Raw genomic sequence first — 22,423 nt, 5'->3', positions numbered from 1 at the left:
CAAATGCAGTTCGAGAAAATTTTATGCCAACTTTCAAGGTATGTATTATAGCAGTTACTCATAATTATTTTAGCGAACAAAATTTTCTGTCACCAAAGTTAAGATGTGTTACTAATCTTCAATTTCTTAATCATTACGAAATATATCACTTAGTCATCATATTATATGGTGATTCAGTTTCAGTGACACTTTTATTATATTTTATATTTGATAGATATTAGTTAAAACTAAATATATACTTTTTAAGATCAAATATTATTTAAGTTTGATCATTGACAATCCATTAATTTATACCACACCATAATATTTTTTTTATTTACAGATACAAGGGCAAATATATCACAGAGCAGGTTCACTGTTACCAGTGTCAGATAGCGACAACAAATTCCTGCAAATTTATTTTATGGGCAATTCACCACAAGAAATTGATCTGCGTTGTGCACATAACAATTTAGTAAAAAGGTCTATTGTAGAACAATTACAAACTTTATTTCATCAACACAATCAATTGATTATATTGTTTAAAACTGCCCTGGATCTGATGCCATCCGATAATCACAAAATTGTAATCAGAGCTGATAAAACACCTGCAGGTCAACATACAAGACGTTTTAATGCACCAACTATTGATGAAGTTGCTATCGTTGTAGTTGGAGAAAACTTGGAATCCCGTGATATTGTTTTACATCGTCGGAATTTTCAATTACAACCTATAAAGGAAACACACCGCTCATATGATGCACTGCAATATCCCATTATATTTTGGCAAGGTGAAGATGGCTACGATTTATCAATAAAAATGATAAATCCCATTACAGGTAACTAAAATATTAGTTTAGCTATGGCGATAATATCTCAGTCACTATATTATGTATTTTAATTTTATATTTGAATGTTATTAAAACAAAATCTGTTTACAGGTTCTGAAACCAACAAAAAAGTCAGTTCAATGAACTATTATTCATACCGCCTAATGATTCGGGAAAATGCAGATAATCACATATTGAAATGTCGGCGATTATATCACAAATATGTTGATGACATGTATGTTAAAATTGAAACGGAGAGATTAACATTCATCAGGTTGAATCAAACCAAACTCCGATCTGAAGAGTATATTCACCTTCGAGATGCGATTAATACTGATGGAAATGCACAGAATGTCGGTCGGATGACTATTCTTCCAGCAACATACATCGGAAGCCCTGGGCATATGCACGAATATGCTCAAGATGCCATGTCGTATGTTCGTCATTATGGTACAGCAGATTTGTTCATCACATTTACATGCAATCCGCAATGGATAGAAATTAAGCAGGAGTTATTACCTGGGAAATCATCCATTGATCGTCATGATATTACAGCCAGAGTCTTTAGACAAAAGTTGAAATCTTTAATGAATTTCATCGTAAAACATAATGTGTTTGGTGAGACACGCTGCTGGATGTATTCTGTGGAGTGGCAGAAACGAGGATTGCCACATGCACACATTTTGATTTGGTTGGTTGAAAAGATAAGGCCAAATGAAGTTGATGCAGTGATATCAGCTGAAATCCCTAATGTACAAGTAGATCCTGGATTGCATGAGGTAGTTATCAAAAACATGATACATGGTCCCTGTGGAACTCTTAATCAAAATTCACCGTGTATGATGGATGGTAAATGTTCAAAACGATATCCACGGACATTAATATCGGAAACAATTACTGGTAATGACGGTTATCCATTGTATCGTCGCAGATCGACAGCAGACAATGGAAAATCAACAATTGTCAAATTAAATTAACAAGATATTGAAATAGATAATCGTTGGATTGTTCCATATTCACCCATTTTATCAAAGACATTCAAAGCACACATCAACGTTGAATCTTGCCATTCAGTGAAATCGATTAAATACATTTGCAAATATGTAACCAAAGGGAGTGATATGGCTGTGATTGGAATTGGTGCAGAGAATTCTAATGATGAAGTTACCCAATACCAAATGGGCCGCTATGTCAGTAGTAATGAAGCAGTTTGGCGAATATTTTCTTTTCCTATTCATGAGAGACACCCTTCTGTTGTTCACTTAGCTGTGCATTTAGAAAATGGACAAAGAGTGTATTTTACAGCACAGAACGCAGTACAAAGAGCTGCTCAGCCACCATCTACTACATTAACCAGTTTTTTTGAGACATGCCAAAACGATGATTTCGCACAAACATTGCTATATTCTGAAATGCCAAAATATTATACCTGGAATCAATCCTCAAGGAGATTTATACGACGGAAACAAGGAAAACCAGTTCCAGGATATACAGATGTATATTCCACCGATGCGATTGGCCGGATTTATTCAATACATCCAAGCAATGATGAATGTTTTTATTTACGACTGCTATTAGTCAATGTACGTGGCCCAACATCATTCTAATAGTTAGGAAATGTTGATGATGAATTGTGTGGATCCTACAGAGAAGCCTGTCAACGTTTGCAATTGCTTGAAAATAACGCTCATTGGGATCAAACTCTCAAAGATGCTGTAATATCATCACACGCTCATCAAGTACGAACATTGTTTTCTATAATCATATCTACATGCTTCCCATCAAACCCAATTGATTTGTGGATCAAGTACAAAGATTATATGTGTGATGATATTTTGTATCAAATACGGAATAGAATGGGAAATCCAAATATACAAATCAGTGAAGAAATTTACAATGAAGCATTGATTTCAATTGAGGACATGTGCTTGATAATGTCAAACAAACTATTAATTCAATTAGGCCTGACCGCGCCCAATCGTCCAATGCATGACGCTTTTAACCAAGAGTTGCATCGAGAAAGACTGTATGATCTCAACGCTTTGAAAGAATAAATTCAAACAAATCTTCCACTGTTAAATGAACAACAGAAGTATGTATTTGAAACTCTTATGAAAGTAACAAATGATGAAACTGGAGGGATTTATTTCTTAGATGCACCTGGTGGTACAGGAAAAACTTTTTTTATTTCATTAATATTAGCAACAATTCGCTCACAAAATAAAATTGCACTTGCACTCGCTTCGTCGGGAATCGCAGCAACTTTGCTTGAAGGTGGTCGAACAGCCCATTCAGCACTAAAATTCCCATTAAATATGCAAAGCAATGAAACTCCAACCTGCAACGTTTCGAAGAACTCTGCAATGGCAAAGGTTTTGCAGCAATGTAAATTGATTGTTTGGGATGAATGCACGATGGCACATAAAAAATCTTTGGAGGCTTTAGACAGAACCTTAAAAGATCTACGTAGCAATAATAACCGATTTGGTGGTGCAATGATTTTATTAGCAGGAGATTTTCGTCAAACATTGCCAGTGATTCCACGATCAACGCCAGCTGATGAACTCAATGCATGTCTAAAGTCCTCCAATTTGTGGAAACATGTTAAAGTACTTCATTTAAGCAAGAATATGCGTGTCGAGTTGCAAAATGACCAATCTGGAAACATATTCTCTAAACAACTCATTGACATTGGTAATGGCAAATTTCCTATAGACATGTTGACGGCTTGCTTTTGCTATGACTATAAACAAGTCCCAGGGGCAATCATTAAGTGTTTGTGGTATTAATCTAGAAAACCCATGTTTCTCACATGGTCAATTGTATGTTGCCTGTTCCCGTGTTGGAAAACCATCAGATTTGTTTATCTATGCACCAGGTAATCAAACAAAAAACATCGTATACCACAAAGCAATATAATGATAATAATAATAATAATTATGATTCACATGATTAACAATAAAGCGATTACTTACTTTTCAATCCTTATATATGTTTTATTTAATTATTTTTTATTCACAACGCCCTATCACCAGGGTGATGGTTCTGTTCAGGAGAATTTTTTAAAATACGTAGGCACAAAAACTGCCACATTACAAATCTTTTTGACAGGACGAAGTCTGTCGGGTCAGCTAGTACTTAATAAAATAGCTGCGTAATTTTTAGAGTAAATATCTAACACTAAAGAGAGAAAAAAAATTGAACCGACCGACCGACGAACCGATGAACCGAAATTGACCGACTCCGATAAGGAACAACTAAAAAGTAAAAAATAATCAAACTTAGCTTTTTAAAACAAAAAAGAAAACGTTTTATAATAAAATATGTACATAATAATATTTGTAATAACTAAATAAAAATAAACAAAAATCTTTTTTAACCTGTCTACTACTCGTTATTTTATATTCTACTATATGCTCACAATTTAGCTCAATACATGTCTAAACCAATTTATATATTTCCAACATTATTTTAACTACTACCAACTTCAATCACTTTGAAGGCGGTGACGAGTCCAAACAATACAAAAGTAGTAATATAATGTTGTGTCATATACACAAAATTAAGTTACGAACAAATCAAGTCTAATTTGCTGCTCGTACCGACTTCAAACTGATCAGTTGGTGGTAGTTAACTGAACAGTTATGATCCAATTTAATGTGCTTCGTTATTATTGAAGAATTTAAGAGGATTCCAGAAAATTTCGTCAGGTTTCAGAAAAAATATATAAGTTAATGCGTAACACAGACTAGGTTTTGTGTGAACACTATTTATGTATTAAATTTTAAATTAATTTACTAAGAGGAATTGTGTTTGATTTTATATTCTAAGATTTTTGTTGTAACTGGCTGAGTTCAAAGTTGTAGTGTGTGTTATCAACGAGTTATTCTTAGTTTTGTTGGGTAAATGTTGTTTAGAACTTATAATTTATGGTATTGCGTTTATATGAACTGTTAAAAGTCCTTTTCCCCTTTATTTTTTAACATATTTACGCAGCTAACGTCTGATTTGTTTACATTTTATGTGTAAATATTTTATGAATAATAATGAATGGAGTATGAACTCATATGAGTATGAAGTCGAGGAATTGAATCTTTGCACATTTTTAGTTGAATGGTCTATTGAAAAACTACTTAGAGTAGTAGTACCAAAATGTTTTTTATAATTTTTAAAAATTAATGGTAATATATGAACCGTTAAAAGTCCTTCCTTTTCCCCTTTATTTTTTAACATATTTACGCAGCTAATGCCTGGTTTGTTTGCATTTTATGTGTAAATATTTTATGAATAATAATGAATGGAGTATGAACTCATATGAGTATGAAGTCGAGGAATTGAATCTTTGCACATTTTTGGTTGAATGGTCTATTGATAAACTACTTAGTACGAAAATGTTTTTTATAATTTTTAAAAATTAATTTTTCAATTTTCGGCAACATAAGAAAACTAAAGCAGGTAAGACACAAAATTGTTACTGTGCATTAAATCGGATCGGGTACATTTGTAACCAACTTCATGTTGAAGCTTCGCTGACAGGCTCAATTTTAAGTATATGTCATTTCGCTGATGTGCGAACAACACAATTTTTCAGTGCGTTAATGTCAGAATTTGTACCGAGTAAATCGAGTAAATTTTTGCTCTTAGGATTGTCGTAGTACATTTACTTTTCATCGTCAGCCACAACGCATCACAAATAATTCTTAATTTTTTTAACTGACAAGTAGCATAACCGCGACGTTGAAACGAAGGAACAAAGTAAATTCCTCCTTTTGGATCTTTCCCACCACGTGTAAACGTCTGTAGACACTTAATTTGATTTTATTCGATGCTAAGATATTTGAATGTTCTTTGAGACTTTGAGCTGAGTTTTCATGCAATAGACCTTGCAATTTATTGTCTTTGAAACCGTTTAAGATGTCCAGGTCGTTCTTTGTCCACTTTTAAACCATTGAAACATAAATAGAGAAAAATAAAATATTTTTAACAAAAAAATTGAGCCGACTTCAAAAAATAAATAAAAAACTCACCAAATAGTAAAAAAATAAGCAAGCTTAGATTTTTAACACAAAAAAAACTTTTAAAATAAAATATATACATAATAGTCGCTGTAATAACTAAATAAAAATAAACAAAAAACTTTTTAACCCATCTAAGTACTACACGTATTTTATATTTTACTATATACACACATTTTAGCTTAATACCTATTATCCTATACCCATAAACCTATTTATATATTTACAATATTATTTTAACTACTACCAACTGATTGCTTAGTAGGCGGTGCCGAGCAACAAATTTAGATTTGTTTAGTTCGTAATTTAATTTTGTGTACATGTCACAAAATTATATTATTATTTTTGTATTGTTTGGGCTCGGCACCGACTTTAAACTGATTCAATTCAGGTATTAACACGTTCGCTGTCGATCTGGTATCAAATACTTACCCTAGATGCCGACCATATGCTAATACAAATTTTTACTAAAAATCACTAAAAAAATAAATAAAAACCCTATTCAGATATATTATAAACGGTCACTCATGACCAATTTTTGCGCAGTCTAAACAATAACTAGGATATACAGGACATGTACTGCATACATAAATAGTGCCTTTTCTTTTTTTTTTGTAAATAACAATTTTTACATTGCTATATGTTCGCTGATAACCCCTCTGGAAGTAGGTGTGGTCGGAGCCTTTAATAACCTTTTTATGACAATTATGACAAACGAAAGTCGTAAAATGGAATAAGATTGCCTGAATATTTACTGTAAAGTTATGGCATGTTTCATATCTGTTTTTCCACTTTTAAAAGGAGAGGGCCCTGGCATATCGATATTTTTCCCACCATATGCAATTCTGCAATACATATGAATCAAAAAGGAAAATTCGAAACCAAGCACGTCAATGAATTACCTATCAGATAATGCCGATACAACTGTACGGGCACTCTGCTAATGCCGATCTAAGGACTTAAAAAGTCTACCGCACATATAACTCGCTGGAGCGTAATTGGTGTTCAATGAAAGCCTCCTAGCGCGTTATTGGCAGCGAACGTGTTAAGCTAAATTTTATGCATTTCGAGTAAAATATAAAATACGTGTAGTAGATGGGTTAAATATATGTTTTGTTTAGTTTTATTTAGCTATTAGCTGACCTGGCAGACTTCGTACGGTCTCAATCCATAAATAAAAGACATAATAATCCGTAATTAATAAAAAAATGCTTGGTATGAATGAATGTTTATTATTATTTTCGATTAATTACACATGATGTTTCATACTTAAATAACAGAGTTTTGCGGAAATACTGGATATTTATAAGGTTTCAATTAGATATTTACAGACACACGCAGTTATGATATAGTTTTTTAATCAATTTAAAGCATTCTGACAAACTACATTTTTTTTTGTTTTCTGGTGCGTAAATAAACAAAGATGGCGGTTTTCTGACGCGCAAACACGCAACCTTTAATTGTCCATGCGCGAAACAGGGAAACTCCAAGTTGATTCCGCAAACTTTCAACGACTGGCCTTGAGATTTATTTATGGTCATCGCAAAGGCCAGACGTACTGGAAATTGTAAACGTTTAAAATCGAATAGTAAATCCGTTGGAATCATCGGTATACGCGGGATCAAGACATCCTCTCCTTTGTATTTTCCCTTTATAATTGTGGTCTCAATGACGTTATTCATCATCTTTTTTACAGCCAGTCTTGTTCCATTGCACAGTCGAGGTTGGTTAATGTTACGCAGCAAGATGACAACTGATTCTACTTTTAACTTCAAATTGTGAGGTGATAATCCAGACAATTCCAGTGAATTTAAAAACTCCGTAGGACAGTTGACTACGTCGTCCTGGTTCATAACGGTGTCGACTGATTCGAAGGAAACCAACTGTCCCAGAAGAAAATTCTGAATGGTCGCATTGATATCCTCGACATTCTTCCTCTTCTCCACATTTTCTAAATGGACTACTGTAGATATCTTTCATGGATCGCAAATTAAAAGATACGCCAAATTGTTTTGTTGCTACTTACATAGCGACCCATCTGGTACTGTGATATTTCGTCATTTGCATTGGTTACAGCGAAGACGGCCATATCGCTACCTTTGTTAACATATTTACATATGTACTTTATCAACTTCACAGAATTACAATATTCCACATTGATGTGAAAGCTTTGGGTAATATTGATGAGTATGGCACGATCCGACGCTTGCCTACATCAACATTTTGTACTATTACCTTCACAACTACCGATCGCCCATTGTCCGCAACTGTTTGTCGAAGATACAATAGGTATCCATCATTTCCCGTTATGGTTTCAGCAATAAGGTCCCTTGGGTATCGCTTGGAACACTTGCCGTCAATCATACAGGCTGAATTGTAGCTTAAAATTCCGCAAGGTCCATTATCATGTGTTTGGTAACTACTGCATGCAATTTTGGGTCAACTATGGGAAAGTTGGCATGAAATTGTCCTGTATAATATTTGTAGCGCCAAATGATGTCATCTGGAAATATGTGTTATATATCTTTATGTTGGCCAAGAAGTGCTTAGAATTATTTCCAATCCCAGAAACTAAAGAGCGTAAAGGATCTGGTGGTGGGACCAATTGTGGCAAATTTAATTAGTTTCCAGCACAACATAGTCCAGTAGATTCACCACTGTATTTTAACGCCTTTAAATATATACAAATTATTGTCATTTCCCCAATTGTTACCGTTTTATCGGCACAATAATCTATTGCCGCATCATAGTGGAATGCAGCTCGTTCCAGGATCACAGGAACAGCGTGCCTGCGGAATCGTTCAAATTCATTGTGTCGTGCTCGCTGTTTGATGTGCACGAACTCGTTGCATTATAAGCCTATCTACTTCATTGTCACTCTCTAAAGAACGCAATTCTGACATAGCAATACGACTATTTTCTTGATCTGTCTCTCTCTGGTCATCAGTGCGGTTAACACGTGAGGTAGCTCTTCTCACATTTGACTGCGACGACCTAAGTTAGTTCGTCTTCACCTTGGCATCGTAAATTGTAATTAATCCAAGTGAGAAACATTCTCGCGCACTTAGCAGTAAAGTAAATTGGAATTAATCAAAGTGAGAAAAGTTCTCGCGCACTTAGCAGTAGTGTCACTATCACAAAAAAAATCAACAAAAAACAGCACATAATTTGAAATGTCAGTATCACAAAGGATCACACAAGTTAAGAAAACTCTCGCGCACGTAGATTGACGGATTCGATCCTCGACATCAAAGAAAAAACAAAATTGTTCTTTTAATTTAATTTCGAGCATTTTCATATATATATAGATAGATTACAAGGATTATTATGTACATATTTTATTTTAAAACGTTCTTTTTTTGTCTTTAAAATATAAGCTTGATAATTTTTTATAGTTAGTTTTTCTTATTTATTTTTTGAAGTCGGTTCAATTTTTTTGTTAATTTTGTTTATTTTTCTCTTTTTAGTGTTAGATACTTACTCAATAAATTACGCATTTATTTTATTACACTGGATAGCCCAAGTAAAAGTTCAGCCCGTATGAGGAAAAATAGGAATAAAGAAGCAATTGAAAATAAGGAACGTTTCAGTTCCTGGGGCACGTCACGTAGTCCAGGTGATTTGACAAATGTTCCAATTAAACTAGGACAAAAAAATTGCAGCCCTGTTGGGAATAGAATCCGTGACCTCCGCATGGGAGGTCAACGTTCTAACCATTACACCATATAAACAGTCGTAGAAACGTTATACACAACTTTTTATGATATGGTTAATCCTTCAAAAGCAAACTGACTGACTTTTACACAAAACTACTTCCGATTTTTCATCACATCAGTTCTGCAATAACATTATATCCCAATATCTTATTATTTTAGATAAATAATATGTAAAAATATTGTACGTGGCCTTGAAATTTCAGGTTTCCCCTCGATTTCACCCCTACCCCTCATAAGATCCTAATTTGGTTCAGCCGAACATAAACCTGCTCCTTTTTTGAAGTCGGTTAATAATAAGGCACTTGGATTTGATGGGCTTCGGCTGTAGATTTTTTCCAATAAAACCACATAAATTATCGAAAATATAGTTTTGAGTGTTCCATGGTTAACGTCTGTATACATCGCATAATTCAATAATACTAAATCGGCCATTTTTATCTGAAATTAGTGAAATATTAAATCCATTCAATAATTGTTTACTTTAACACTCACCAATAGATAACGCTGATCAAAATACATGAAAGCACCTAATATTGTAGACGAATTGTAAAAATGTACATCTTGTTTCCATGCCTGAAAAACTTACAACTTACGCTAATTATACTGAAAAGTTGATCACCTTCAAATATAATAACACTGTATGGTAAAGACGCAGTGCTAAAGGCGACCGGCCAGTCCTCCTACTGTTGCGATAGTCGCGGGTTCGAAATTTCGAAAAATATTTCTGATTGTCCTGGGCAAGAGTGCAAAATCCGACAAGTAAAATTATCCCAGTCACGCCAGTAACCAGGCTGGGTAAGACCGGATGTCTTCTAAATTCTTCTTCTAAATTGGTTATTCTCCAGTCGGTAGGTCTCCATTTTTAATTTGTGCAACTGCTTGATCTGATGTTAAATTGACTTCATATATATTACAACTCATAGTTTTCGTCTTTTGTTTTCTTTTTTACCTCTGTGTATTTCATTTTCGCATTTTCAAATATTCACACGTTTATTGTTTATTTACTATTGCGATATCCGATGTGTTAAGACGAATCTGTATGTTTGGATTCTAAAATCTGAGAGCACCTTGGCTGTTTCATATTCAGACATTTTTCCTGTTGATTATCTCGCCAGTTATTGTTGCAGAGGTGCATGTGGTCAATGTTCTCATACTTTTATTTATATAATTGGTAATTAATGTTTGCGAACCACTTGTTAATTCTGAATAAAATGTTCTTAAAGCCTGTCCTTATGCAGCCAATAGTCAATACTCAACCTTTCATTTCTTTCTTAAGGCCATTGGTATGTTTGTTTACAGCTGTTAATTTTCTTCGTCTCTTTTCACTTTTCAATATCGTTACTATATTGAGAGCAGAAACGTTGCCTTTTCTCTTCAGATCCTTTAAGAGTGCCTTAGTAATTACCTAAGTTAATAAATCTGATTACTACTCTCTTAATATTCTGATAATACTCTGTTTTCTTCTTCAACTGTTTGGCGATAGCAATATATTTTTGCCACTGATCTTTCTTGGCAGGTAGAATCTCTTAATTTCGCTTCGCAGGTGTAGTGAAAGGTTTAACATAATTAATTTTCTTGTTCTTTTGTTCAAAATGTTCTTACTATTTAGTTTAGATTTAAATATTTTTCTTATACCCTGGTGTATTCCTTAAATACTTTGTTTTACACTTTCTTAACTTGTAATATCCTGAGATTCATATACGAATCGTCTACTCAAAACGGTTGAGTGAAATTATTAGGCATCTCGATCCTTTGTTATTTATTCTCTCTTGGTATACCACCGCGGTGTTAATTAGGGTTTTTGTAAGCGTAATTAGGTTATGGAAAAGAATATTGGCGGGCGACAACGAGTGTCTTTTAAATATTCCTCTCTTGATAATCTCTCCACCCTGAATAGCCAGCATTAAATATTTTACTATATTTATATTATATTATAACCCTTGTTGCCAATATGTCAAGTTCAAATGTTTGTTAAATATAATAAGTTAGTGGCAAGTTGCCAAATAACGTTTAAAGTTTGAAAAATATCCTTTTTTAAAATTGCGAAAGCGTGCTTCAAGTTATATTGTAGCGATTAGAAAAAATAGTAATAATGTACAAAATCTAGTTAGGATGCCACTATTAATTGTAGTAATATGGTCATTTCAACGTATTGAAAGCGATATTGTAATAAAATTTGATATACTTGATATTGTTTGTCCTTTCAGTTCCTTTTCTACAGTTATTCATTCAAATTGTTTAATTGGTTTTGGTAAATTTTAGTCATAATTGTTTCGCTTGGTTTTAACAACCTCAAAATTATTAATAACTTTTCCAAGCAGATATTTTTTAACTTTTGTTTAATCAACTTATGATTTGTCTACAAGCACCTTACCTATTTGAGATATGTTTTTGCCTAATCGTGCTTTTAACTAGTTGCCTTAAAATATCTTTGATTGCTGATTAAAAAGCCATTAGGAACAAATTAATTAATTGCGGGCAATATGTTCTACACTGATATACATGGTAATCAAGAGGATCCAATTTAACATTGTGGGCTAGCGTTAAAACTAAATACTAAAATTACGACCTATAATTCCTGGCCTAATACATGTGACAATATTCCTGCTTAGTAGGTAGTAGTATAGGCTTCTTAAGTTGCCGGATGTGGTTTGCCCATAGGGTAATAACTGGGGGTGGCGTAAGACCGTGGTACGGAACCAATGCTAAAAAGGTGGTGTAAATAAAGCAAATGTCTATATCTATTTCTTTTTAAAATAGTACACGTTTATTTTACGGCGAAATATTCAGATTTCATCATTATTTTATTATACCAGTTTGAACATTTTATAGTAAACATGATAATTCATTTATTTTATTAAAAGAAATTATAAATTATTAAGAAGTTATCATATGAAGTTATTATTATGCATATTATATTATTATATAAGTTACTATGGGTCACTGAAATGTTACTATTATACTATGGACGTCCTTCGTGTTAATTTTTTGTTTAAGACTTTTATCTACTTCAATTGTTAACGCCTTAACCATACAACAGGTCAATTGAAAAGTCCCCGGCATGACACATAGATGGCGCATAATTAAATGAAAGAAACACCCAATACCATACATTCAGGCCAAAATCCGAGAGAACATTTAAATTCGTGTTAAAAGGATTACATCACGGGACGGACTTTAACACCATCAGGGTAGCACTAGCTGAAAAAGGCCACGAGGCCAAAAAAACCTCGGCCTATTTTCTATATTGATATATAACCTAATGGAAATAATAAGGCGGTGTATGAAATCACCAAATTGGAAAATAATATTATTAATGCGAACCACCATATATAAAAGCATGGGCACACAAAGACTTACTGTCGTAAATCATATAGATGCGCAAAATGTGCAGGAGAACACAAAACAGGAGATTGCACTCCTAAAGTTCGCGATGAAAAAGCGAAATGTGCTAACTGTAACGGAAATCATCCAGCGAACTACAAGGGTTGCGCAGTTCACAAGAAACTACAACAGAAACTCTATCTTGCCTTAAGGGAAAAAAATCATCAACAGCAACGAAGACAATGCACACCTACCCGTCTACCCACCAGACCAAGTCAACAAGACATAACTTATGCCCAAATGGTTGAAAATGGTTCAGCACAAAATCGAGAGACATCTCAACCTACCGAAACTAGCAACATCTCTAGATTAGAAAACATGATGGCCAAACTAATGGATCAAATGAGTACGATGCTTGGTCTGCTCACAACCGTCGTCAGCAAACTTACCTAATGCTTGAAACCAATAGCTACAAAATCGCCGTCTGGAATGCCAATGGGCTCCAACAACACGCCAGGGAACTAAAAATATTCATAACTGCACAAAATATTGACGTTATGATGGTTTCCAAAACACACTTTACGGACAAACATTATTTGAAAATCCCTAAATATAAACTTTATCATACAAATAAATCACCCTGATGATAAAGCACATGGAGGTACAGCCATAATAATTCGAGATGACATAAAGCATTTTGAAAAAGAAAAATTTCGCAAAGACTACCTGCAAGCCACCAGTATAATCTTAGAGGAAGTCCATGGACCATTAACAATTTCTGCGATTTATTGCTCACCCAAACATAACAAGTCAGAGTAATTTCAAGAATTCTTCAGTACGCTAGGTAATAGATTTATAGCCGGAGGAGATTATAATGCAAAACATTTAATGTGGGGTTCAAGAATAATAACCTCAAAAGGTAGAGAACTGCTAAAAGCAATAAGGACAGATAACTTACAACATATCTCTACTGGTGAACCAACATATTGGCCTTCAGACAGAAATAAAAAACGAGATACAATAGATTTCTGTATTACAAAATATATTGATCTAAAAAAGTGTCCGGCAGAATCATGTTTCGACCTCTCTTCTGATCATTCACCAATAATAGTAACAATTTCTTAAATAATTACCATCAAAGATAAACCCCCTTCTCTGTGCAATAATAGAACTAACTGGCCCTCATTTAGAGAAAACTTAGACCGAGACATCTCTCTAAACCTACCGTTACAAACTGAAATGTATATAGAAATAGCAGCAATATCTTACAAAAAATATATAGGAGGCAGCATATTCCGCGACTCCTAACAGTGAAACATTTCCAAGAAAAAATACACATATATCATGTACAATACAGAAAAAGATGACAGAAAAAAGAAAGTTACGACGAAATTGGCAACAGCAAAGGACTGAAGAGAATAAAAGAAAATTTAATAGGGCAATAAAAGAGCTGAAAGAACTAATCCAAATTGAACAAAACCAAGGCATTTAAGAATACCTAGAAAACTTGATATCAACAGAGGCTACAGACTATTCGTTGTGGAAAGCAACAAAAAAGCTTAGGAAATCCCAGCAGCATAACCCACCTATTAAAACAAACGAACATACCGAATTAAATCCCATATATCCAGGAGTTCCGCAAGGTCCAGTACTGTATCTTCTGTATACGGCTGATCTACCCACCACAAAAATAACTACTGTGGCGACATATGCAGACGATACAGCAATCTTAGCATCCCATGAAGATCCAGTCACAGCATCAATAAACCTACAAACCTACCTGGAGCAAATACAATTATGGTTGAAGACATGGCGCATTAAAGCCAATGAATCAAAATCCACGCATATAACGTTTACTTTGCGTAGAAGAACATGTCCACCAGTAAATATCAATCATCGTCAACTCCCCCAAGTAGAGCATGTTAAATATCTTGGTATGCATTTAGATCGACGCCTAACCTGGAAGAAGCACATACTCTCTAAACGGAAGCAACTGGGACTAAAATTATATAAAATTTATTGGATCATCGGGCGCAAATCCAAGTTATCATTAGATAACAAGGTATTGCTGTATGAGTCTATACTCAAGCCCATTTGGGCATATGGAATCCAACTATGGGGTACCGCTAGCAAATCTAGGTGTTGCGTGCCATTGTTGATGCTCCGTACTATATTTCAAATAAAGTGATACAACGCGATATTCCTCTAGAATCTATAACGAGTGTAATTCAACGTGTTTGTGTGAAGTACTTCGAAAGAGTGTCAGTCAGTCATCCCAATGTACTCGCTAATCAGCTAAATATGCGACATGATAGTGAAGTGCGTAGACTAAAACGTTTAACCCCACCTGATCTGATTACTGGACATATGTAGACTTTAGAGTAAGCTTTAGAATAAGACTAATTAATTAAGATAATATTTTATACAGAAGATTGCTTAATGAAGTGATTTTCTACATGCCATGTATATATTATATAGACATTTGAAATACTTATTGCCAATAGGGCAGATTGTGGACTCACGAAGAGAAATAAAAAAAAATTATTTTGAATGACCATAAATTGAAATTGAATGAAATAACAGACACTCTAAAGATATCAACTGAACGTGTACATCATATCATTCATGAATATTTGGATGTGAGAAAGTTCTGTGCAAAGTGGGTGCCGCGCGAGCTCACTTTTAACCAAAAACATCGAGGAGTTGATGATTCGGAGCAGGGTTTGAAGATGATCAAGCGTAATATACCCGAGTTTTTGCGTCGATATATGACAATGGAAAAATGGCTCCCTAATTTCACTCCGAAATCCAATCGACAGTCATCCGAGTGGGCTGCACACGATGAATCCGCTCCAAAGCGTGGAAAGACTCAACAGTATGGCGTCTGTATTTTGGGATGAGCATGGAATAATTTTTATTGACTACTTTGAAAAAAGAAGGACCATCAACAGCCACTATTACATAGCGTTATTGGACCGTCTGAAGGACGGAATCGCCGAAAAACGGCCACATTTGAAGAAAGAAAAAGTGCTGCTGCACCAAGACAATGCACCGTGTCACAAGTCAGTCAAAACGATGCGAAACGTCAGCGATTTTTTCCTGTTCTCAGAAGAGAATGCTCGCTGGGAAGAAATTTTCGTCGAATGAAGAGGTGATCGTCGAAACTGACGCCTATTTTGAAGCAAAGGACAAATCGTACTACAAAAATGGTATCGAAGAGTTGGACGGTCGCTATAATCAGTATATCACCCTTGAAGGGAATTATATTGAATAAAAAATAATAATTTTGCCAAAGAAATGTATTTTACTATGATAGACCGGGGACATTTCAATTGACCTGTTATTTCTACTGTTTTAAAAAGCACGCGTAATACAATGGACGTTTATCGAGTATAAAGCAGCAGTGGTATCTAAATAGTTGATTAGATAGGCGATTATTAAGTACATTATTAAGTAATTTTTTTCTAAACATACTTTAATATTTGTTTTTTATATTAAGTTAGTTTTATTCGTATTTAATTCTATGTATTTATTGAAAGAGCACTTTACAAGATAATTATATCAAATTATTAATTTCATTAATTCATTTTATAATTAATTTTATTAATTTCTACAATTAAATTATTTCGGTCACCGGATAATGCTTAAACACAATGGAGTATCCTTATTAGTCACCCGCCATTGAATTAAATGTTAGTCAGTCAAAAATTAGATTAGATAACTGTTTTCTGAAAATTGATGGTAAATAGTTGATAATTATGATCACAATTCCGTAAAAAAGTAATACGTTAAATGTGTAAATATAAACGGTCGAACAATTATTATTTTATTCAAATGAATGGCTGTATTTAGTTTTTACTATTGGCGTACTAACTAACAGTAATGCTGCTATCGAATTTCATGTTACAATTTTATAATAGATCAATATTTTGTATAATTTTAACCCTTTGATTAAATATCGAAATATACCCCGTACACCAGTGTAATCTATTTAAAGTCAAAGTAATTTAATTTTACAATTTATACTATTTTTGGCGATATTATTTGTGTATTTTAGATTCTCCTTTTTATCAATTATTGTTTATTAAGCCTTATTGTTGGCTCGATCGGCGTTTGGACCCTCGACTTAGAAAAAAAAATTCTGAAAAAAATATCGATATTTTTGGCTGATATATCGATATATCGATATTTTTTAGTCGATGTTTTTCGATAGTTTTTCAGAATAAATTAAATTCAATTTTTAATAACCCTTTAAAATTAGTATTTAATTTGAAAAGTTTATCAAAAATATCACTATTCTTTAAGAGATCTAGAAAAAACAAATATTTTTAGGCTAATATTTTACCATTTTTTTTAAGTATCGATATTTTTTTCGGTGGCGAACACCCCTACCTTGCCTAATGGACAATTGCCTCAGTAGGATTCGTACTCGCGACTATCGCCGGGAGGGCCGTTTTCTCGCCTTGACCACAGCGCCAGTTAAGTCGGTTTCTGTCGGTTTTGTTACATTAATCGAACAAGTGATGATGAAAGGGGCAGGTGGGATAGGAGTTTCCATTTACAGAGTTTTACTTTTATCCTTTCACTACTAACGAATTTCTTGATGGTTTCTTTACTTTGGGTTTCCGATTATTCATCACCGATGGTGTAATTTTTGCGAGTGTTCATCGTAATTTTCCACCAAGATTTGATCATATATACCTTTGTAGGTAATACGTTATTATAATGTACTATTTGTTACAAATATTACCAAATTTCGGACTTCAAAAGTCAAAAATAATCAGGTTCTAAGGGAAAGAATATTTCAAGGAAAGATGGGCATATTATTTAAACTTTGACATTTATAAAACAATTTTAAGCAAGGTAGATCTCAGATATAAATTAGTGATGTTATTGAGAGCACTCACAAGTTTCCGCCGTTTGTAAGTGGATATTAACCGAATATTGGCAATCGTTTGTTGAGACAGGTCGCGTGTTTTTGCCCGTGCTAAATATTAGTTAGAAAGACCAAATGTTACAGCAAAGTTATGGAAATAATTATTTTCATTTTTGCTAAATTTTTCTTTTTTCAATGTTCAATTTAAACCCATCAATTAAACTTAATACCTTTTTTCTAACTAATAATATACCATATAGACATATAACAAAATGCCAGGAATGTTTAGCAAATTACATGAAAATTAAAATAAATCACCCTAATTTCCGGTCTTAAAATATTTTCAAAAATAAAATGTCTGTTAATTTGTAAATTGAATTGAGCTGTAATGTTACAACCCTGGTAAATAAATTAACTTTTTTAAGGTCGGTTAATTTCAACCATTCTTTTAGTCCCTAACTGTTCGTAATGTTATTTCGCAAAAATGACGTTTATTAAGATGTAAATGCTTTTAATATGATTCACGGTATGACAATAGCCTTGTCCGCTTTTCAGTTGTTGAAATAGGTAGAGCATGTTGTCGTTTCGCTACCTAAAAAGAAACGAACGGCTCTAAAAAGCTCATTTTCTCACGTAGCACACCGACAAAATTGCCATGGCAGTAAATTCAACTTGACCGAAACAGGTGGTCGTTACCGGCAAGAAATAAAGTCGTAATGCGCGCTTTGAACGTGTTCTTTTTGAACGACCCGAGATGGTAAATTGGTAATGAGGCGGCTGCCTTGCTGCGATCTACTTCTATTAGACAGCAGGCGGCGGGGGAGTATAAAGGTCGTCCTAGATCGCGTAATTTTTAACAGTTTACGACCACTGCCATCTACACGAATAATTCAGCAAACGGAAGATACCCAATAAAATTAGATAAATCTTAAAACATATTTGAAGTTACTTTATCATAGTTAATTAACATATTTTCGTTCAAGAGACTGCATCAGTAGCATGCAGCGAGATGACTGCATTAATTTTTAATTTTTTATAACATGGGTAATAATGTATTTAAATATTATTTCGAGATCCTGAAGTGTATTACTTGATAATTATTAATTTCAATTAATTGTTTTCAGATAATTTATAAGGAGTCATGTTACTAGTCAAAGAGTATATCATTAACAAACAAGTTTTTTAGAAATCGTTAGTTATAAACGCTATAAAAATAACACAAGTATACGCAGTTTTGGACCTGATGAACCAAGATAAGGTTTAAAAGGTAAATTTTGACTGAATCCAAATCAGCCTTTTATTTTTAAATTCGTTCTAGTTTTAGGAATATTCAATAAATTCATCATTTTACTAATTTTGAGCATTAACTGTAATTTATTGAATTAAAAAGGGTTAGTCAGATATAAACAGACATTCAACTGTGTTTTTTATACTGTTTGGGATCTGTTTCTTCCGCTCATTATGCCTTTGTTCCAAAATCCGTGGTAGCGCCTTTCGATTTCGTTATATCTTGAAGTAGGTGCTCTATTTGCTCGTATATTGTTTTGCACAAGTTTTGTAGGAAAACTATTTTGAAAAATATAGAAAAAAAAATTTTGAAAAATAAACTATAGAAAATTTATTTTGAGAGACACTAGAACTCCAATTTTGTGGTAATTTTGCAACACATTGTCAATTTATGCTTATAATTTGGTAAGAAACGATGTCCATGCTGCTTCTTCATCAGGCCATAAACCTTTTGTAAACTTTCCGTCAGTTTTTTAATATTAGGTCTGATAAATATTCCTTAATAAATTAAATGATTTTTTTTCCATAACCAAATTGATTTCATTGCTTACCAGTAATAAAGACGGAGTTCCTGAGGCATTTTTTGCACTTTTATGTGGATTGGCAATGGATTACTGACCGTACGTGTCATTGGCTTCAACACTGATGATACGTTAGCATATTTATACTGTACTATTATTTGCATTTGTACCGACGACATTCATTGAGCAAATTGAGCATGATTTTTTATTTTCTTTAGAAAATTGACACAGGAAAATAAAAAGTATTCATTTTTACCAAGTAATCACTTGTACATATTTGTTCTGCAAGCGTTACAAAATAATTTCGATACCCGTGACTTGTTAAAATTTACTATAGAAAAACCAAATCAAACAAAGTGCTGCAAACCTTTGAATGGATTTGTCATGATTGTGTCATGTTTACTGAGCATATAACATCCAAAAACGCAATTTTCTGCATTTTCACATGTTACGAGATACAATCACAGCACGAAAACAAATTCCAAATTATGTTTAATGTAACTTCCTCAGCTGACAACCGTTATAAGAGCGCAGTGCTGCCACCATGCGCCTAGTCGAAAACTAGAACCAGTCTTGATCCGCCAGGATTAAAGATCAGAGTTCAGCGCATAAAATAACTTTAAAAATCATTCTCATCTGCTTGGGTTCAAAAGTTGACACGAATTGTGGGTAAAAATTTATATGGGGAAGTGCACAAAGCTAAAATTGATATATAACACCTGTTACAAAAGGTGCAGTTATTATCCATGGCGGTTTTCCTGCAAAACTTAATAACGTTTGGACAGTATTAATATTTGTTTCATTAATTTGAGTAACATATTAACTCTCATACGACATATATATTTCGTTTGACCATATGACCTATTAGACCTTTCACTATCAAAAAGTTTTTTAAAAACTCTCTGTGGTTTTAAATTATTTATAATATCTTATTATCTTATTTTAATTTGAATTGTTCTATTGCTGTTGGGACTACGGAACACGAAAACTTAAATATGATTGCTTAATAATTAAATAAAAGCCCTATTAATTAAACCATTGCTGATTTGAACTCGATATACAAAGGTTTTTGCAGGTAGAAATTAGTAAAATTATAGGGGAAAATTCGATATACGTCCGACAAAAACAGTGAGTCCGCACTACAAAAAATAGAGCCTGGTTGTATGAATATGGGATAAAATAGAGCAGAATTGATATTGTTATAGATATATTTAGTTGTATTTAATTAAAATATTTGTGTGTTTTTGTTGTTAATAGGAATGTGGCTAAGAATATTATTTTAATATGATCACAGTAGTTATTCTTCTGGTCGGTTTATGTGCTGTATATATGAGGTGATGATTTTTACTATTTTTTGTTAAAATACTAAACACAAAATTACAAAATAATATGTATTTTAAATAGTAATTACAAAGTACCTTAGCGTCAGGTAGTTGAAGTAGGGATGCAGAAAAAATATCGATATATCGATATTTTCTAAAAAAAAGTATCGATATTTTTGGCCGATATATCAATTTTTTTTAGCCGATATTTTTCGATATTTTCTCAAAATAAATTAAATATAATTTTTAATAAGCCATTAAAAGTGGTAACTAATTTTTCACCATTTTTATTTTTTCTTAAAAATATCGATATATTTTTTGTAAAATATCGATATTTTTTATACTTGTTGCAAAAAATGTATCAATATTTTTTTCTCCGATATATCGATATTTTTTAAAAAATATCGAAAACGATATATCGCCAACACTCCTAATTTGGAGTTCCTATTATAAATTACATTTTTAAAAAGTAATTGAACTACAAATACCAAATATGTGTTGTATCTCAATTAGCAATAATTCAAATTTTGTCCAACCCTGTCTGTAGCATAGCAACCAAGTCTTATAAAATATTACTATATTAAGTAATATCAGCGAATATATTGGTTGATTTTGTGCTCTTTTTATACTAGAGGCCCTCTATAATGAAGAACGATATCGAATAACAAAGAAGAGCCGACTTAATTCAATTCGTATTTATTCATTGAGTTATTAGATATGAATCTATAAAAAATTGTAAAAAACCTAGACATTCGGTCGATAAATAGGTTAGCGATTTCGCTTCAATTGCGCAACCGTTTTTCTGTATTTAATTAAATTTCAGTTCTGGTCGAATATTAATAGCGCGCAGTCCGAAAATGTTTCGCCGTAAAACGAACAACATTTTTCTCTCGTGCTATTTAATATCCGGAAAGGCGAAAGAAGACTAAACTGCCAGCCGAATTAAACAACATTAATATCATAATGTGCTCTATTTGGAGGCAGAAGAGGAGGAAGAAAAAGTCGGTCGTCAGTTTTCATTAGATTATTTCATTTTTACTGCCGCGTCAGAATAAAGGCCGACGTCTTTCAAGTCCCTCTGTATGGCTCCGCTCTTGCCAACCAGCATTCTTTTTTTGTCTTCGTCATAATCCACGTTTTTTAGCAAATTTAATTAACATTTTTTATCTTGTTTTCTACTTAAACTCTTGATGCGAGACTTCGCTGTTAATCATACTTTTTTCTAATTATGTTAATCTTCATTAATTTTTTTATACGGGTTTGTTTATTCACGATAAAGCTATAAAGTACTGGTTGCTATTTTTAACTATTTTGAGACTTCATAAAGTTCAGATCTGATATTTCCGTTAATATTTATTTAAGAAGTCATAGTAATAATATTTGTTTTAGTTTGCCTTTGATCCTTATGTAACTACTGCAACTGCTAGAGTGTTGTTTACCTTTGAAGAGGTAATTGGAATAAAACCGCTAATTGGATAATTTCAATCCTTTATTTTGAAAGGTTGCTAATACTTAGTCGAGATTTTTTCTCAGTGTCGATTCATTTCTTTTTA

General features: G+C 33.1%; 2 protein-coding genes across 4 annotated transcripts in view; both read left to right on the top strand.

Moving 5' to 3' along the window:
• The window catches only part of Fas2 (neural cell adhesion molecule fasciclin 2), a 528,885-nt gene that overhangs the window by 15,071 nt on the left and 491,391 nt on the right, over nt 1-22,423 (top strand). The window lies entirely within an intron of this gene.
• On the top strand, nt 313-1,911 carry LOC143194391 (uncharacterized). Its single transcript, XM_076401115.1, has 2 exons — nt 313-818; nt 921-1,911. The coding sequence occupies exons 1-2, from the start codon at nt 404-406 to the stop codon at nt 1,784-1,786; spliced, it is 1,281 nt and encodes a 426-aa protein (XP_076257230.1). The 5' UTR covers nt 313-403; the 3' UTR covers nt 1,787-1,911.

This window comes from Rhynchophorus ferrugineus, unplaced genomic scaffold (genome assembly GCF_030347505.1).
Source record: "Rhynchophorus ferrugineus isolate W39M unplaced genomic scaffold, kcgeb_rfMv2 rfM3, whole genome shotgun sequence".
Lineage (NCBI taxonomy): Eukaryota > Metazoa > Arthropoda > Insecta > Coleoptera > Curculionidae > Rhynchophorus > Rhynchophorus ferrugineus.
The sequence above is the reverse complement of the archived record's forward strand: the minus strand, read 5'-3'. Positions and strand labels throughout refer to the sequence as shown.